General features: G+C 46.2%; 2 protein-coding genes across 9 annotated transcripts in view; one reads left to right on the forward strand and one right to left on the reverse strand.

Moving 5' to 3' along the window:
• Nucleotides 1-172: 172 nt before the first annotated feature.
• DRC3 (dynein regulatory complex subunit 3) lies at nucleotides 173-15,359 on the reverse strand. Its single transcript, XM_072878471.1, has 12 exons — nucleotides 15,203-15,359; nucleotides 13,673-13,789; nucleotides 11,964-12,130; nucleotides 11,223-11,369; nucleotides 9,916-10,035; nucleotides 8,885-8,997; nucleotides 7,408-7,582; nucleotides 4,511-4,642; nucleotides 3,162-3,232; nucleotides 2,239-2,362; nucleotides 626-757; nucleotides 173-460 (listed from the first exon to the last, which is right to left on the reverse strand). Exons 1-12 carry the CDS (start codon nucleotides 15,357-15,359, stop codon nucleotides 347-349), a joined length of 1,569 nt encoding a protein of 522 aa, XP_072734572.1. The 3' UTR covers nucleotides 173-346.
• Nucleotides 15,360-17,270: 1,911 nt separating this feature from the next.
• Nucleotides 17,271-19,290, forward strand: part of TOM1L2 (target of myb1 like 2 membrane trafficking protein) — a 60,690-nt gene continuing 58,670 nt past the window's right edge. For 3 of the 8 annotated variants that reach the window (XR_012044906.1, XR_012044905.1, XR_012044907.1), the window contains exon 1: nucleotides 17,321-17,354. Coding sequence is in view for 1 of the 8 variants with exons in the window: in XM_072877879.1 (XP_072733980.1) it covers nucleotides 17,303-17,354 (52 nt within the window). In the remaining 7 variants the exon portion in view is untranslated. Of the gene's footprint in view, nucleotides 17,355-19,290 lie in introns of all 8 variants that reach the window. The other 5 variants (XM_072877877.1, XM_072877878.1, XM_072877881.1 and 2 more) reach the window with 3 other exon arrangements.

Consider the following 19,290-nt stretch of genomic DNA (forward strand, 5'->3'; position numbering starts at 1 on the left):
CCTGCCACTGTGCTTGCAGGTACCAAAGCTTTCAGGCACGATACGCTACGATGATTTGGTTCAATCGGCTCACAGCTGATCCATAACCCCTTGTGACCAGGTCTGAGCTCTGTCTGCGTGGGCTTCGTGCCAATGTGATGGAAAAGACAGAGCTTCCTATGCTTTTCCAGAGTCAAGAAAGTATCTTTTATTTGCAGTTTATGGTGGGATGGAAGAAGTATGCCTTTGGCCTGAAATGTCCCATACTGCTCATGCATAGAGAGGCAGCCATCCCTGCTGGGCATGCTGCCACTGGGGACTGTCCTGTGTGCCCCCAGCTAAGGCAGCTGCCCAGCCCGTGGCAGACCTACTCCGTCGGCTCCAGGATCTCTATGCTATCCAGCTCCTCCTGGAGATTGTCGATGTACTGAAAAATCTCTTTGACACGGTCACGGTTTCTGTCGATCTCGTTTTGGACAGCCTGAACAGATTGAAACCAAGCAGTGAATCCGCAGGCTTGTCAGGGTCCCTTGCTGTAGCACAGAGGGCTCCAGCAAAGGTTAGGGAGCGTCTTTCCCAGCAGTGTCCCCACCGCTTGGGCCAGACCTGTCTGTGCCCTGTCCCCCTGAGCACGAGGGTCTCTTACCTTCTCTGTCACGGAGGCCTGCCAGCGGTAGGTGTTGCTGAGGATGTCACTCTCTCGCTTATCAATCTTCAGCAGGCGGATGCCATGGGACGTGTTGACTGTGTTGACAATGGTGTTTTTGTCCACAAGAAGCTAGGAGGTAACGTGACCGGATGAGAGGAGGGGGGCGGGCGCGCAGCGAAAGCAGCGGAGCTCGGAACTAGCAGCACAGTAACTGCAGTGCTCGGGGGAAGAAAATCAGCCCTCTGTTTCAGACGGACAAAACCCTAGTCATCAGGAGGAATCCAGTGCTTTACCCTATGCAAGGATGTGTCCAGGCCTCGCTACGGTGTAATGGAGTATTATCCCTAGTACGGGTGGGGAAACTGAGGCAGCACCCTCGGCCTCACCTGCTGGAGCAGGGAGCAAATGCCTGCTGCTGAGTGCTCTGCTGCAGGCAGGGCTGCTTCACAGCACATGGCAGGCCCCTGCAGGCAGCTGGTGTTGAAGCAAGGCTGCATATGCTCCAGCACGCCTGGCCCAGCACAGGTGCGGGAAGTGGAAAATCGCACTTGGAAGGGTCTCTTGCACTAGTGGCTCTGGCTGTAAATCTTCATTTTTGGAGAGACCCAGCTTCTAATCAAAGCAGTGACTTCCCCTGTGGCTCTAAATAGAGGGTGGCTTCGCTAAACCGTAATGACTCTCCTCCTGCAGCCAAGTGCAGCTGTTGAACAAATGAAGATTGCTTCTCTGTGGAAATGGATGGCAGCGAGGCAAAATGGGTGCACGGCAACGGTGCGTAACTGCAGCCATCTGCACAGGCCATAAAGCAGGGAGCTCCCCCGGGGGGGGGGCTGAGGGGTCTGGTTTGTGTCTGTCAGCTCTTGATTACCTGGAGTAATGGGGGGGCCGGGATAATCTGGACGGAGCAAAACCATAGCAAATGCAAAACTCGAGTCATTTAGCCAGTAAATGAAGGAATAACGGAGCCAAAAAGGTCAGCGGTGTTGCTGACTGGAGCACTGCAATGATCTTTGTGCTTTCTGAAAGGCTCCTGGGATCTTTGATATCACAGCAAGACTGAGGGCGCAGTGGAAGGCTCTCTTTGAAATGTCATGTCCTGCCTCCAGATCAGCTCATGGGTTGGGGAGCTCTAGGGAGGGCTTTTGAAATCACTGAGGCAAACAGAGCCCCGGTGCACGGAAGTCAGAGCGGTGTTCGGATTCTCCTGTGGGAGCAGGGAGAATCTGAGCAAAACCAGCTGCGAGTGCAGCAAAGACGCTGCCTAAGTGCCTGCTGGGTCGGGGCTGTCTGGAAATCAGCCAGAGAAGTGAGTTGTGCTGGAGGCAGGAGAGAGACTTCCTCAGCACCTCTCCTGGGCTGCTGCCACCAGCCCTGGCAGCGCCCAGGGAAAGCTGCAGTGCAGTTATCCTCTGTCCTAGTCAGCGGAGATGTCCGGCGGCACTGCAGTTCAGCCAAGTGGCTGGGGCCTCTTAGGAGGAGGTTATGCTCTGGTTTAGCCATGGCTTTAGCTGTACTGAGCCTCCTGGAAACCCTGTCCCTTCTGAGAAGAGGCTGTGGCCTCCTCTTCTTGCTGACTCCCTAGCAGAGATGCATTTTTTTGGTGCCCTCACCATTCGAACATCAGCTGGCAAATCCTCATCAAGCTCATTCTTGACTGATTTCTCCAGCGTGGTGATGCAGATCTCTAGCAGCTTTTCATGGTGACGGTTTTCCAGGTCCCGGCACTGGGTCATCGTACAGAAGATGGTTAAGGAAAAAGCTGACCACACCACTCACTTGTAGAGATTAAATGACCTCCTGTAAGTAGAGACTGAGTGTCCGCACAGTGGGCCTCCACGGGAAAGAGCCTGGCTGCTGCCAGAAGCTGCTGGGATGTCAGGAGATACACTTTCTGCTCTTAATCGCACATTGGGTCTCATCCTCACTGCCATATATTACGCAGAACTGAGAGTGGGCCTCGGTTTGCAAAGGAAATTGAGAGAGGGCTGCCAGGATATAAGCTAAGCTCTGAATATGGTGCAATTATTTGCACCAGCCCAAGAGATTTATATATTTAAAGTACTGTAACCTGCCACTGAAGCACTTTGCTATTCTCATCTCACTTTGTTCCAGAAGACATCAACAACACAAAAATGAAGGCCATTTAAAGAAACTTCAACAAGAATTGTAGGTATTTCATTGGCTGCTATGGCAAGAATGTACATAGAAAACAGCCTAACCAGATCTTCCCAGGGTTTTGTCATGGCTGTGTGGAGAAGAAAGGAAGATTCCTGAGGGGAAGAAAGCTGCGTAAGTCCTTCAGACTTTCAGCACAGGAGAATGTAGATCCTTTTGTGCTCTCCAGAGTCTCCACAGAAAGAAGCTGAGCACCTTAAATGACCATTGCTGCAAAGCTGGGAAAAGACCTTTTCTGTTGATTAAAAAAAAAATAAAAATAAATCAAATTCTATACTGGTGGCTCATTTCTGGATTTAGAAGCGAGATATACGTACATCACTGGGAGATCCAGGCCAACATACTGTCAAAAGGATATATCCCTTTAACGTTTTCAATGAATGTTGATGCTATGACAGCAATGTTTCTTTTAAAATCCTTTATTAGTTCCTTAACAGAGGGAAAAAGAAGAAATATTACAATGAAAACTTGCATAAAGGAAAAGGGAGTCAGGGAGTCTAGGAAGAATTCACAACTGATTATAATTTGGACTCACTGCTGTTATTAGCACAGTCAGAAATTGTACCGCCTTAAGCATTTAAAGTGTTTTGAAAGTGCTGCAAGATTTTCTTTCCTCATCGAGGGACAGAAAATCAGAATCAGTTTATTGGAGGGAAGATGACTGAATGATACCATTACCTGGTTGTCTGGAGCAAGCCAGCTGATCGTTTTTTACCCTCACCTAAGTAATGCACGGAGAGTGCTGTATTCCTGTACGCTGCCATGCTGCACTCTCCTTGTAGGTATGAAGAGCCTCTTGTCGGAAGCATAACCAATGCCTGGGCTTACTGCAGCTTTTGTTTTAGTTCTCAGAAACTAAAATTGCTGCTGCTTGTTACCTCTCTCAAAGATGGCTGATGGGGAATCTGTGAAGTGTTGCACTTAACGTCTTGATACAACAGTTCAAATACAGCCACCTGAATCCTGCAGACCCAGAAGGGCATGCAGGGAGGAATGCTTCTGCTCATTCCATCAGTGACTGCAGATACATGAGGACCAATTCAGAAAACACTAAAAGGCACAATCCTGATGCAGTGAGGAATCCATTTTGAGCTGCAGCTTTCTGTCACGCACATTCACAGAAGTAAACCGGTGCATCTGCTTGCACACAGGCTGCAGCTCCTGCCTGCTAATTTTTAAACAGATTTTTTTTTTTTTAAATGAAGATGCACATTAGCAGGCTTGCCCTAGTTTTTGAGTAAAAGTCTGGGGAGAAAAAAGGCAGCTATTATGCAAGCAAATGCAGTAAGCTGAGCAGGAATGTGTGTAATCTTATTCATAGCAAAGATCAGCTTCAAAGAATTACACCTCTAGAATCCCAAATGCAGACCCCATGTACGCAGTGACTTCTGTACGCAGACCTATAAAATGACGGAATGACCTCAAGTCCCTTTCTCTACAGTCTAGGAAATCAGCTTGGATAGATGCGAAGGACATACTGCGACCTGCTCTGAGAAACAGAAACCTGTTGCAATGTCCAGGGCCTGAGCTCACCCAGATCAACTCTGAGCAGAGAAAGAATAAGACGGAGACAAAACATTAGCCTGACTGGAAGACCTATGTCCCCCTCTTTCTGCAATGGGCTACTAAACAGAGGGGTGCAGCCACAGAAAAATGACCCCCCGTGTTCTGGATGTGAGGTCTCACAGGTACGTGCTTGACTCTTACCTCCAGCTGGTCAGCTATCAGCATTTCCAAGGTCATGAGTGCTTCTGACAGCTGAAGTATGTTCTCCTTGTACTCGCCTCGTTTAGACTCAGCAATATCATAACTACTGGCATTATGAATCTCATCCAGCCTCTAAACACAGAGATACATAAATTACTTATAGTTTGTGTTCAGCACTCCATTGCAATTTAATTAACTTGTTACATATGTGAGAAAAGTTCCTGCTGCTGATTAGCTGAAATGAAATGTGATGATTCAGGAAGTCTCCAGATTTACATACTGGGTAGTCAACAGTGCTGAGGTATGCTACTGCGCTAACGATCCAGGGGCAATGCAGTGAAATCGGTGAAAAAGCTTCCTCATCCTCCAGTCAGCAGAAGACTTTGCCCCTTCTACGCTTCCAACTTTGGTTCCCCTTCCGACACATTTCAAGTAAAAAAAAAAAAAAAAAATTAGATTCTTGACATTGCTGGCCATGAAGAAGAGATTAACAGTTACTTCGTAGAAAGAAATGGAGGCCTAAATCCTGATCCCCTTCATGTCAAGGAGAATCTTGATTGACTTCCGTAGGGTCAGGATTTAGTATTCTGAATATGGAATACCTATCATTGCCTGCCTTCCTCTTACAACAAGGATTTATTGCCCTCCAGAATTAAATATTGACGTCAGTTTTGTATCAGCCAAGATTTATGATTTCTTGGATCAAAAAAAATCCTCTTGTGCTGAGCAATGTGTTATTTTCAAGTGCGTTCAAAATAAGTTAACAATCAAACGTTAATAGGAGGAAAGAAAATGTGCATGTTTTAAGATGTCTAATCCACTTCTCCTGAGAGGGAATGGAACAGGCTAAAATAGAGAATTCTGACGAAAATGATTGCCAAGACTTGTGTCTGAAGGTGGACTGGATTACCCAAACTTTGCAGCGTTAAAAGGGGGGAAGGGGAGAGCAAGGTATCTTCTTTTCTAATGTAAACAAGTGAGGAGGCTCAAAAAGCTCCCCAGCCATTCAAGCTGCACCTCTGGGAGCAGTAACTTCAAAGTTCAAGGCCTTTAATGCTTCTTCGCTCCTTAACCAACTTCAGAGAGCAGAGTTATTTTACAGGTTACCCAAGCTTACATGAAAGGATTACAGCAAGACAAGCAGCCCCTAAGAATTACAGCCCCTAAGGCTTCCAGATTTCAGTCTGCTGGGACCTCTGCACCTTTTGAACTCCTCCGGCAATTTTAAATGAATGGGGAAACGCTGTTAAAATACAGTGTTCGGTTTTGACACCGACTCCTCCAGTATTTCTGTGAAAACTGTCATGCTGGCCACTGTGTCCTGTTCTTGCAGCTCAATCCATAGCTGAGCCTGCAGGTCATCACACAAAGATGAAGGGTCAAAATCTGGCCTCAGCCATGTTTCTTTGGGTTTGATTTTGGGGTTTTTTGTTGTTTTTTTGCTTGTTTGTTTGTTGTTGTGGTGTTTAGTGTTTTGGGTTTTTTTAAAATGGAAGGTATATTGGGAATTCTAGCGCAAGTTAACTGAATATGCATCTCAATCTTTATAAGTTGCCTTCTGGTAAGGCTGCAAACTCATGTCCCGACTAGAGCTGATGGAGTCAGTTTGTCAGCGTGAGTCAGCAAGGTTCAAGGACCTGGGTGCAGAGTGACTCAGCAGGCTGCCAGCGTGTGACAAGGCACCTAAATAAAAGTGACCTGCTTTTCAAAGGGAGCCAGCGCTCGTGACTGTGCCTGGTGTCAGTTGTCAGGGCCTTGCTCTGCTCAGCTGACACTGTTACTAGGCTTTCGCCCCCCCTTATTTTTTCTGTGGAAACAAAATAATGATCCATCTATTATACATGGTTAGAAAGGGATCCAGCTAGAAGCTACGCCCTTAGCAGCCACAATGGGTGGCTGTAGTTGAGCAGAAAGAAAAAAAGATAGTTTCTGCTTTAAAAAGACTAGAAATACATTACAATACCTTTATCTAATTTTTTGTTAAAGTTCTTTGAGCTCTTGCTGACGAAATGAACTGAAGCAGAAAATTACTTGAAAACAAACTGAATACCCTGCAATCTCCTTGCTTTTCTTCCCCATTTGTCGATGAAGGAAGAGCTATTGGAGGCCTCAAAGAGAAGGGGAGTGGCATTAAATTCTGATAAATCTCTATATCTATTTTAAATAAACTTCATCAAGAATATTTAAACTAAAAGAAAGGTTGAGCATTTCCATTTTCTCAAAGACTGGTAGGTTTTCTGGATGGCAAAAGAAAAGTAAAAAAAACCCACCATGTTTAGCCATTTTTTTCCCGTAAAGCCTTGAAGGACCTTTACCTTTGTGGACAATAAAATAACACTATGACATGTTAATTTTGTCCTACGCTGAATTTCCAGTATAGATAAAGGCTGTCAGCGTTAGCTGGTTATGGTTTGCCCAAAGGGTTGAAACTTCAATCCCCCAATTCTTTTCCTACATAAAGTACTAAAAAACTTTTAACATTACGTTCGTTAATGACGTTACATTAGCTAACACAATTGTTCTTGGTATAGATTTATACTGTAAGAAACACGTAAAGAAAGATCAGTGACCGAGCACTGGAAGAGGTTGCCCGGAGAGGCTTGGAGTCTTCATCCTTGGAGATCCTCAAAGGCCGACGGGACATGGTCCTGGGCAGCCTGCTGTAGGTGGCCCTGCTTGAGCAGAGTGTTTGGACTAGATGCCCTCCAGAGGTCCCTGCCAACCTCAACCACTCTGTGATTCTGCCATTAGGGATCAAGTACCGATTCCTATTACAGCACTGTGAATCCAGAATAATTTTCCTAATTTTAATGGAGTTACCCTCGTTCTCAGTGAAATTAAAAGCTGGCTTATGATGTAGAGAAATCATGTATCAAACAAAAGTAGAACGACGTTACCCTTTTGTTCCGATTTTCGAAGTCTAGGATTATTTTCCGGCCTTCTTGCTGGTTGGCTGTTAATGCTTCATGAAGGCTTTCGTAGAAATCAGAGACTTCAGCTTCTCGGTTTTCATACTCTCTCAGACCATAGTTAAATAGTTTCTCACAAACCGAGACAAACTCCTTCCTGTATGTGACACCAGAGTCAAGGTATTTGGCTTGTTCAGTGGAGCAACATGCTACGTTCCTTCTAGCTCTGCAAATCTGAGCAACAAGAGTTACAAGCTACTGTGATGTAAACTCTGTGGTTCTTGCTGGGAGCAGGCTGCCAAGTATTCTGTCTGCGGCAGGACTGGGTCACCCATTCACATTTTACGCACAGGATTTTGCTACCTTAAGGGTATGGAGAAAGCTGGGGCAACTTGAGGGGAAAAAGGCCTTGAGGAAAAAAAAAAAAAAAGGAAATACACATACTTCTCTGACTCTTTTCTGACACAGCGGCGGAATGAAGCATACAACCCTATCTGTCTTCACAAGTGTGAATACAGTGCCTGTGTGGTTAATAAATACAGCTCAGGAGCCTACCACCAGAGCACAGAATAAACTACTGACTTGGTAGCATCACAAAAATAACGTCAATTTTTCTTCTGCTATTATCTTGGCAATGGAATTGTTTCTAGAGTCTATTGTAGTTAAGCCGTGATGCATTTTTCCCCAACAGTGTAATGCAATTTTAAGGAAGGTCAAGTTACTGGCCTTGACAATGCTCTATTAATCTGAATGAGAAAAGAAAAAAGAAAAAAAAGTGTCTGCTTTCTGATCCCCCGTGTAGGAGCAATGATAGAAAAAAGTGCTGGCCTGAAAACTTCATGTTGCCAGCTCTGGCAGGCTGTGAGATATGCGACTCGTATCATTCTGATTAGTCTGTTCCTATCTTCTACCACTTCAATTTCAACATGATTTTAGTGACTGCGCTCTTACAATCTAACTGACAGAGATTTATCTTAGAGCTCATTTTAAACTTTAAGTGGATTCCAGACTTAAAGAAAGTACAAAGCCTTGATTCTTGAAGGGTCAGAAAAGGCGGCTACCAAAATTGTGTTTGATTCAAGTGAAGGAAAAGGAATATGGTAATTACAATGGTGAGAATTTAAAACGCTGGAATCTCATGACCTGTTGGTGATAGAAGCGAATGGTTTTACAAATGAGATGTTTCAAGCTGGGTTGGCCAGCTTGCCAGTAATATAAACCATTTGTTTGTGGCCCTCATATTTCACGAGATATCAAGCCTTAAAGCTGTCAGTGGTCTCACGGTCTTGCAGTGGTTTGTTTTGGTACCATTCCAAAATTGAACACAGACTGTCTCAGATCTTAGATCAATGTAGTTTTCAGCTCTGGACAAAAGCAATGGATGAAGAGTCCCTGTGGATGCACCTCCTTTTTAACTCAAGGCATTAGGTTTTAGCTCTAGGTATTCTAAACGCAGGAAGGATATGCCTGCAGCAGGTCACCCACTCCAGGGAGGTAAGCCAGTTTGGCAGCTTCTGTATCCTCTGCATACATACTGTCAAACAGGAATGATCCATTCAGGTACTCAACAAAGGCTGTCTTTGAAGAGAATCAGAGCAATGTAAGTAAAATAAAGAGTGCCAACCTGCTGCCAGTCCTCAAGATGCGTCTCTCCTATAAGCACTTTACCAGCAGAGGAACATTGGTGCAGACACAGTGATCCCAACACAATAGATATACCAACCAGGGCATGAAAGCACCCTGCAACCGGAGTGAAAACCATCCTGGTTCACACGCGGCTTTGCTGCTAGAACTCTCTAGCCTAAGGATAGAAAACACTGTTCAATCTTATATAAGACATTATCACATACAACCACATATTGCAAGGCTATTAAGGCTTTCAGATAAGGAGTCAGTGGACTTTGGGGAGGGATGGAGGGAAGAGCTGCAGGTGTCCTCCCTGTCACTTAACCACCTCCTGCTCTTCGGCCGGTCTGATCTTCTAGAGGGCTGGAACACAGAGGCAGACCACAACTGAAAGCACCATTCTGCCTGGTCTTGTTTTCAGCCCGTTCACAGGACTACAGTGATCTCTGAAAGCCCTGAAGAATTTAACCATAAAACTAATGAAAAGCATTAACTTAGTGTGAAGGAGAAAAAAAAGTCACTGCACCATGAAAACACTAACAGTTCCCTCAGACCTGTAATTTTCTTAATCTCATGTCAGGCTGATAAGATCCTCGGGTATGATTTACTATACAGCTTTGCAGCGTCTGTATCTGTAGTTTCATTGTTCAGCCAAAAGAATTATGCTCCCCCACGTCATGTGTATTCCACAGCAGTTCCTGTTTGCATTCAAAAGATGAGATTCAGAGATCACAGAGATTAATCCTAGCCTTAGTTTTAGCACAGTCACTGTTAACCTCTCATTAAATCTTCAAGCAGGTAAAAGAGAAGTCAATAGGTGTTGCGCTTCTTTCTCCTGAGACAATATACAACCAGCCAAAGAAAACATACCTTGTGGTACTGCAGCTCTTTCTGCTTTGCCTGTTTTTCCTCCAGCTGAGCCAGGGCCCGAGCCTCCTCACGTTCCAATGGCTCAGTAAGATCTTGATACTTTAAAACTGCAGCTTCTCGCTAAGAAATGCAAAGAAAGAAAATATTTCTATTACGTTGTCCAGTATTGCTCAACAAATCTGGGCAGAAGCATTTGATCTTCTAGAACATGCACCCGAGTGACATCTGCATCTCCATTTCTTTGTGGGCTTTTTATTAAACTACTTATGAAGTTTCTAATCCATGCCTCATCCCATTTTTTGTTGGCATATTACTCTGACTCTGCATTCAATGCATCTAAGCTGATTCAGTCCCAGGAAAATTTTCTCTCCCCATTTCCTCATCTTTAGGGTTGTTTTTTCTTTTGTAGCAGGAGGCCCTGTTTTGACTTCTAGAATTTGAGCTCCGATTTGACCAGCTAGCAAGTTTAATACATTTAATAGGGAGGAGAAGGCTCTTTGGAGGAGTGGATGGCAAGGTAGTAGTAGCAGGGGCAAGAACCTAATTAGCTTGAAACTGAAACTTGACACATTTAATTATGCGATTCTATGACATACTGTCTGTATGAGCAGGGAATGGACTCGATGGCCTGGAAAGCCCTTCCAGTCCTATGGTAAGAGTATATTCCAGGTACAGCTCCTGCTCTGTGCCAAGCAAATTTACAATTACTCATGTTCTTTGGTTACTAAAAAACCCAAACAAAAAAACCCCATCTTTGTTCCTTTGAGCCCTGGGATCAAAAAGCAGTCCCACAGGTTACCGGTGCGGGTGCGCTGTCCTGTTCTCAGAAATCAAGAGCGGGAAATGCATTCAATGGCACCTGCTTGCCTGGATAGTCCATCAGTCTGCTACTGAAACAAATTGCTCAGTGAGCAGCAGGACCACCAAGCCTCCTTTCCCCTGGATCCATGTTTCAAGATTGATCTCCTCTGAGATTCTGATCTCTAAGAAGGCTTGCGCTCACACTGCAGCCTCTCTGTGGCAACATTAACCAGGCCCCTCTCCCACACACAGCTGCTGATTTCCACAAAATCTGTGAAGACATCATGCCTCTGACACCTCTGCCTCTCTGTCAGATTTGATAGAATTTGGCCTACAGGTTCACAGCTGTTAGGTGGAGGCAGAATAAACACTGTGTGTTTCTGTAAGCCTAATTTCTGCAGGGAACCAGCCCCGAATGCTAGAATATGTCTGGCATGCCAACAAAGCAAATGATCTGTAAGATGCTGGTGCCTGATTTCACGAGCAGGGAATGCAGAAATGCTTACCGTGGTGTCACTCACGAGCTTGAAGTCCAAGTATACCAGGTCTGGAAGATGAGCAACAACAAACAGCATATACTGCTCATCATCGCAGAGAGGGTTCCCCATGAGATTCAGTGTGCGTAAGTTTTTAAACCTCCTGAGATAGATCACCTATGCCGAGGGGAAAGAGATGCTGTACTTCCCATGCTGGGGAAAAACACAGCCTTGAAATTCATTGCTCTTATTACAATTATGTTGCAATACGTATCCTGCTATGCTGCTAAACACAGGCGACATTAAATTCTTTCTAATGCTTTCAGGAAAGGAAATACTTACATTCACATTGTGAATATATAAAGGATGGGTGTAGAGAGAAGGTGGATGGGGTGGACAAATCATGGGTCTTAGATTGGTAACCTGCGCTCCAAAGAACCCCAAATAAATCCTAGTCTCCAATCCCTCCTTTTCTCATATGTAGCTACTTATTCCTTTTCTAGCTTTCATGGGAATCAATAGGAATTTTGCCATAGCTGATAGCAGTAACAGAACCAGGCCCCCATGAGTCAATAATCTAAAAGAGAAATAGCTGTAGTAAGCACTTAACACCAGGACAGCTTTCCAAAACCATAACTTAGACTACAGAGGCAGTGAAATCCTAAGGAGAATTTTCTCCTGTAAGAAGGGGCTCGGACACAGTGGCAAATGTCAGTTTTAGAATATTTGATCCTTTGATAGGGAACATTTGCAAACACAGGGAGCACTCACATCTTCCAGAGTTGTCAGGTTATTCTTTCCAATGGAGAAAATCTGCAGCTCTTGCAATGTGTCCATGTGCTCCATTTTAGATATTCTGTTATTGTAGAGACTGAGGTCCTGCAGTTTGACAAGGGTATCCAGGCCCTCAATTACTTCAATATTGTTGAAGGACAAGTCTGGGGAAGAGTTTAGAAGTCAAAAGTTTTACAAGCCAAAGTTAAATTATTTCTAACAGAATGCCCTGATTCAGACCTTGCATTTAGCCTGGTTCTTGATTTAGGAGTTTATGTACGGTACTTTCCTCAGGGGTGTTCAGTGTCCCACAGAAAAGGCTCAGCATTAAATCATCATTTGTTCACATCTCCTCCTTGCATGCAACTTTTAAATGAGAGGAACAGTTGAAGGTATTCCATGCAGAGTCCACATACACAACCTGAAAGTGATTTCTACCTTAGGGGGAAACCCAAAATACAAGAAAAGAGGTGGGGAAACGCCTTAAAAGGGGGGTATTTCTGTGACAAATTTGACACTCCCTGCCTTGTTTCTTGGACACTCTTGCCTGCCACACTAATGCCCACTGTCATGGTCATTCCCATAGGAACAACATATGCCAGTTCCACGCTCACAATCGCCCTGTTGTCAATGGAGGTATGCAAAGGGATTTACTCACTTTAGCTATTTCACTCATTGAAATTTCCTCTTATCCTGCCAGAACATCTATCCTAACACCTACATTCATCATGACTAAGGGCAGTATTTGCCCTCAGGCCAGTACCGAGCGATTCAGGAGTCCAAAGATGGTTGATGAGGTTACCGCCTGTCTGCAACACCTCAGACCCTTGCATCACCCCAGCCGCTGGATGGCTAAAACGCTCATGCAGCAGCTGCTGAACCACTGCGGCCTTTGGGCAAACAAAACCCACGAGTGTGCTTCAAAACACTCTGCTTACATTGTGGTGATCAGTTGTTGATTCACAAGTGCATTAGTCATCTGTGCAGCAGAACAGTGCAGACAACTGGGCGGAAGAACCCATTAGACATTTCAAGATGTGCTTATGAACCGACGCCCTGCATGCTATTTTCAAAGACGGCTGAGGATATATTTACACGGCCAACCAGCAATGTAGCTGCAGTTCCCAGAGAATGCTCTAAGCTATGAATCTGTGGCAGCAAGCTCACCAATCTGCCCAGCATCAAAACCTGCACCACTGTGTGATGCTGCTATCAGCGTCCCGAGTTTTTAGTTGTAAGTAGTCTTATATGACTACAAGGATGGGCGCTTCTTGGGACAACAATGACAACAAGCCCTTAAGCATATAGGGTTAAAGACAGTGGGTTCTAGCCTGCAAAATACCTGCATTAGCTTTGAAAACAGAATACAGGCTTCTAAATCACAGAGGTGTTTCCATAAATATTTCTGAAAGTCACCTCCAAATACAAGTACAAACCCTGGAAACAACCTTGAAATCTCAGCTTCCTGTTCCTGCCACACCAAATGTATTAAAACCAGTTTTTAAACATTTGAAGGATTGTTTTGCAGCTCTGATATTCAGGCATTTTGACATTTGACAGTCAAATGAGGAAACACACAGACAGCTGACAGCCTTCCCCAGGAAAGCTCCTATCAGTCGTGTTTGAGAAGGAATGCGACATCCTGGCTTTATCGCAGATTGCTTTGCACCTGCGAAGGCATCCAGCCTCATGTGCCTGTATCTTACCCAGCCATACAAGGTGAACCAGACTCTCCAGAGCTTCTATCTTCTCAATTATGTTATTGTCCAGCTGCAGTTTAGTCAGATTCTCGAACTGCCACAGATTATCAATCTGCAGGGTATCTAAAGCCACAGGAAAAAAAATAAAACAAAATTGCTTTTCATGTGAGACAGCTTTCAGTTTAGCAGACACGCTATCTTGCACAAGGAAAACATGCCCAGTCTTACCTCCAAAATGATTTTCAGCAGATTACGATAGCGTGTGATGACTGCCCTAGAGAGCTGAGAGGTCCACTGGCTGGACGAGATTTCAGTGAAACAGCCCAGTTAACCTCAGTGTCCTGCACCAGCGCACACTGCTCATCAGCGATGCCAACGAGTCACCGAGGGGATGCTGACTACGGCCCTGCAGTCAGGAGTGGCTTTATGAATCCACTACTCAGAGGCCTTGACCTTCATTTTCCTTTCCAGCTCCAAGAGGGAGGTTTGGGATGAGATTCTGCTTTTCTCTGCGTTTGCAGGCTAGCGGTGGCCAGCTACTGCTTTTGTAAATTACCCTCCTGCTCCTGGGATTCTCATCACAGGAGAGCAAGTTGGGGTCTACTCTTTGTGTGAAGGCTGCAGTTTAGAACTAATCAATATCCCTGCATTTAGCTTTCTCCAAAAACAGAATCACAAGGGCAGGTCGTTAGGCACTACAGCAAAACATTAGGACCAAGGTGACAGAAAATACAGAACATTCTCGCTCCCAACTCTATTTCCCCCCTGCAATGGCTTCCCAGAGGATTTTGTTAGCTGCTCTGCTGCTGTCGTTGTTTAGTGAGTGCGGAGTAAAGCAAGGAATTGCATGCACAAAATATTCAAACAGCTCTAGATTTTGTATTTGCAAACAAACACATGCAGGATCAGGTAACAGGGAGTCTGTTGTAAGGAACTCAACTAATACACGCATTATTTTACTGGAGCACACAATGAATTGTGTGCAAGCAGATTTTTGCCCATGAAATTACATACCCCCAAAATACTCAAATATTGACCCAAATGTTCTTCGTTTTCATTTTTTGAATGCAAGTCTATGACTGGTTTGACAGTAAGCGGCAAGCTGCGATAATGGTATGGATGACTGGAGGAAGCCACTGAATTGGACTGTAATCACCACGAGCTACCAGACAGCTCTCACATAATCGCCAGCGACGGCAGAGCCTGCCCGGGGTTTGATTTGTCCACGTACAGAAGGGCCCAATAGGCCTGTGGCCTGTAGGTGTCACCACAATATAAATGTTAAATAAGAATAGCGGTGACAATAATAGCGTAAAGTTAAGCAGCTTTGAAGTTACCTGTCAGCAAAAGCACCCAGCTCTCTCTAATGAAACTACTTCAGACAGGTATGACTAAAAATGTAAGTCCAGATGTTACTTTTCACATAACAAATCCAAGCTAATCATGATTGTTTAATTGCCACTTAGCCACTTCGTGCTTAATTCTATTACCCTCTACCAAAAGAAGAAGAAAAAAAGTATATATTCTGATACTCACTTCTAAAACTAAGCTGTAGCTCTGTCACATCCTTAAAGTTAATACCTTCCCTTTTGGCAAGCTTTCCTATGTCCTCTGGACACTGCTCTTCCACGGCTTTCTGAAGCATTTCATCATCAATAACGTTTGGCTCAATGCTGTTGTATAACTGACTCATTTTTAGACGGTATCAGCCTTAAAGGACAGAAAAGAAAAATAAATTAAATCACTTCCTGGCTACTACTTCCAACATGCATTGAACGGGCATGACAATTCCAAGGAATTAAGAGCACAGCTGAGCATTAAGAAGATCTAATACCTCACAGCTGATATCAAATACAGAATTGACTTTTATCACAAAGTCACTGACGTGACTTACAGCCCGAGCACTGTAAAATGGCCGGGCACGATCGCACACAAACTTCCCACCACGTTTGAGTGTTTTCCATGAAGGATGCCAGAATCTGGCCAGATGAATAGACCAGGAAAGGAGGCCCTGTGCAGCACCTAGGAACAGCAATGGTCCATCGCATGGCAGTCACCTGTTGCTGAAGCCCGTCTTCCTGAAGATGGCACATTCAAGGCTCTGTGCGCCATTTCATCTCGTTTCAAATGGCAAGTTTCTCATTGTAGGCAAGTTCGATTTATAGAGTAAGAGGCACGTATTTATCGCATAGGAAAATTAACAACAGCAGTTCCCTAAATTTTAAACACCACCAGCATAATAAAAGTGAAAACAAAATTGAGGAAGGAGGAAAATTTATAAAGAGTAACAGTGATTTTCTGAAGAAGGCACTTAATGCAGATCCACAGTAAAGGCTACCGAGTTCAGTCAATATCTAGTACTGCACACAAAGACCCTCACTTTGGGAAACAGACAATTCTGTCAGTTAAAACTTTCTGTCCTGGCTTTGTCATTTAAATATGCATGATGTTGCCCGGGAGGCAATGAGACTACTTATCTTTCTAGAACTGTGCACAGTTAATGAATTAGTAAAAAGGACTTGAATCTGCAAACTTTTGCTTGCATAAGATGTCTGTAATTATGGAAGAAGTTCTGCTGATTTTTTGCATAGGAGCACAGAAACAATAAATGTCGGGGTTTAGAGAGTTCTCTCCTCATCATGGCTTTTAATTAACAAACCAAACCTCTCTATGGCTGTGCTCAGTACAGACCGAGGAGTAGCAGGCTCTGGGTTTATTCATCCTTGACCTGCCAGACTTTCCAGTTTCCCTGTATTTGTCCATCGTCTCTTTAGTCAACGTTGGTTCCACAGAGCTAATCACACGGCGAGGTCAGCGCCTCGCTGCATCCAGTGGGAACAACGCGGGTGTCAGTGCGAGCAGTGGGTCGGCCACCCAGACAAGAAGCTGCTGCTCACAGCCAGCCGGAGCCCAGGCCTGGGAAGCAGCGCCACGGCCCCGACACCCCCAGGCCCTGCAGGGCCCGAGACGGGGACCATGACTCTGCCTGTCAGGGTGGCTCTGCCCCAGGTGGGCTGCCGCCTCCCTCCCGAGACCCATCCAGGCCCAGATCCCGGCTCCTCAGGCCTCTCACCCCCCAGGTCCCGAAGGCTCCAGGCCCGCTCCGCGCCCCCGGTACCCGGCCCGGCCCCCGCCTGCGCCTCGGCCCCGGTACCCGGCCCGGCTGCTAAGGAAGCCCAGGCGCGTTGCTAAGGGAGGCCACGTGACACGCTCAGGGAGTGGGTGGGAAGGCTGGCTGCTAATCAGAGCGCGAGAAATCCGTGTCAGCCAGTCAGCGCCGGCACCGTGCTCTCGGGGCGGGAGGAGGCTCGTATGATTGACGTTTCTCTTGCCCAATAGCATTGGAAAATGGTTTGGCCGTTGCCCAATGGAGAATGGCAGTAGCGGTGTCCCTGCTGTCCATCAACTGGAGGGCGTGGAAAGCGGCGGGACTACCGCGGGGGCGGGCCCCTGTGTTGACAGTGATGGGCACGCTCTTTAACCTATGACTCCACGGGGCGTCTAGCCGCTGCCCAATCGAATGCAAGAAGGCGGGCCACGCTTGGCAGAGCAAGCTGTGATTGGTGTGCGGGGGTGCCAGTCAGAGCGGGGTGGGGGAGGGGGGGCCGCCGGGCCGCTGTTTGTTGTCATCCCAAGATGGAGTTTCTGCTGGGGAACCCGTTCAGCACCCCGGTGGGGCAGAGCCTCGGTAAGGCGGCCCCGGGGGTGCAGAGGGCTCTGGGGGGCCCGGAGAGCCAGCGGGGCCTCTGGAGGGTGGGGGGCTCCAGGTAGCGGGGGCTCTGGAGGCAGCGGGGGGCCCTGGGGGTCGGTGAGGTGCTGTGGACGCGGTGGGGGGGTCTGTGAGGGCCCGCGGGGATCTCTGCAGCCAGTGGGGGGACTGTGGGCCTTATTGGAGGTCTTTGGGGGTTGTGGGGATCTCTGGGGTTAATGTGGGGCTCTGGAGGTGGTGAGGTATTTGTGGGAGTTGGTGGGGGGCTCTGGAGGTATTGGAGGGCCTCTGGGGGTAGCGGGGATCTCAGGGTTGGTGAGGGCTCTGGAGGTGGTGGGTGGCTTTCGGGGTTGGTGGGTGCTGTAGGCCTTATTGGGGTCTCTGGGGGTTAGTGTGGGTCGTGGAGGGCTCTGTGGGCAGCAGAGGGCCATGGGGGTAGCGGTAGCTTTGGGCAGGCTGTTTGTCATGAGGAAGGAGCGACTCCACTTCAGGATGGTTGGTGGGTGAAGGAAAGTTGTTGCATCCCCCAGCTCCTTTTCCTGTGAACGCCTTGTTACAGAGCAGCCCTGTTGTTCAGCCACCTTTTCCCAAAATGTTGAAACCTCCCTCGACCTGTGGATATGCAGGGAGGGTGACATGGTTTAGAGATACAAGTACGTGCTCAGTTTTCAGCCCAGAGCTTGAATTGTGGTTTTGCTAATGCTTTGGTGACATTACACGGGTTATTTTGAGTGTGCTTTCATTGCGTGGCTAGCCAAGTCCTTCCTGGGTTGCTGCGTCTACTCCCTCCCTCCCACAGATGTGTTCGCTCTCAACTGTGGCAAGTGTGGTTTCGGTCTGGGTTGCCACAGCCAGGGCCACAGGAAAAAGCCTGGGCACCACTTCTGCGGAGTTTGGTAACTTGCCCACAGTTGGGTGGGCTGTCATTGCCTCCCACTGTCTTCTCTTAGGCCCTGAAGAAGTACAAGCTCTCTCACATTGCGGTGGGAAAGAACAACAGACTGGCTTAGGTTCCTGCAGTGCGGGGACCGTGGCATACGGTCCCAGAAGCCAAGGCGATGTTCAGTTGAATGCACTTGCGCTAGCATCCCTCTCCAGTGAAACCACGCTCATAGTTTCCTTAATTTGTTTCATAAGCAACAGTAATTCTAATGCCTTATTTAGGGGTTAATTATAGTATAATGTATAGCTATGTATAGTCTGGTCTATAGCTATTCTACATTAATTTATGGAATGATGGAAGACTTGTGTCTTTGGAAATTAAAGTATAAAAATTTTGCAGAGTACCTGGTCGTGGCCTCAAAACCCTTCTTTTATAGTAGTCGCCTCACCCACACGTGCAGAGACACCCCTTTGTAGAGCTAAAAGGCCCTTAAACGGGTAAGTCTCGCACTGTGCTTTGAAGATGGCCGGACTCTTGCTTTGTCAGACTATATGGAGCATATGTATAGCTTCTGTTTTTCTTTGGCCATCTGGGGTGTTTATTTCCTCTGCTTGGGGAGAGAAGCGCCGAGAGTTGGAGGATAATAACGAGAACAGTGAAAGTTAAACATGATTTTAAAGTGAATTTGCTTTGTTGTGTTTGGCCATCTGACCACATCTGCCAGGACAGCTGGCTGCTTTGCTGCTTGGACAAGCCTTCTACAATGAGTGTTGTTAAGGGAAGGCAATAATTTCTCATTTATTTATTGTCAGTTTCTTTTAGCATCAGTAAGTGGTTTAAAGGGGCTTCCTTAAGACTTAAGAATTGTTGGGGGGAGGGTTAGCAGTAAAATCTGCTTTTCTAGCCTTCCGCCTTTCTGACTCTGGAGTGCAAAGATTTTCATAGCTCTTACATCCCCTTGCTCTCTTTGAATAAGCAGTCGCTGCCAACTTAGAGGCTTTGAACACAAAGCTCTGAAGGAGCTGCTTTCAT

Source organism: Ciconia boyciana, chromosome 13 (genome assembly GCF_034638445.1).
Source record: "Ciconia boyciana chromosome 13, ASM3463844v1, whole genome shotgun sequence".
NCBI lineage: Eukaryota > Metazoa > Chordata > Aves > Ciconiiformes > Ciconiidae > Ciconia > Ciconia boyciana.

What these genes read in the sequence shown, in the direction of transcription:
- DRC3 (XM_072878471.1), bottom strand. Translation starts at nt 15,359, where the DNA reads ATGAGTCAGTTATACAACAGCATTGAGCCAAACGTTATTGATGATGAA. An exon ending in GGTTCACCTTGTATGGCTGG is followed by an intron (nt 12,131 to 13,672) that starts GTAAGATACAGG and finishes ACTCTTCCCCAG; the next exon opens with ACTTGTCCTTCAACAATATT. An exon ending in ACCTGACAACTCTGGAAGAT is followed by an intron (nt 11,370 to 11,963) that starts GTGAGTGCTCCC and finishes CCCTCGGCATAG; the next exon opens with GTGATCTATCTCAGGAGGTT.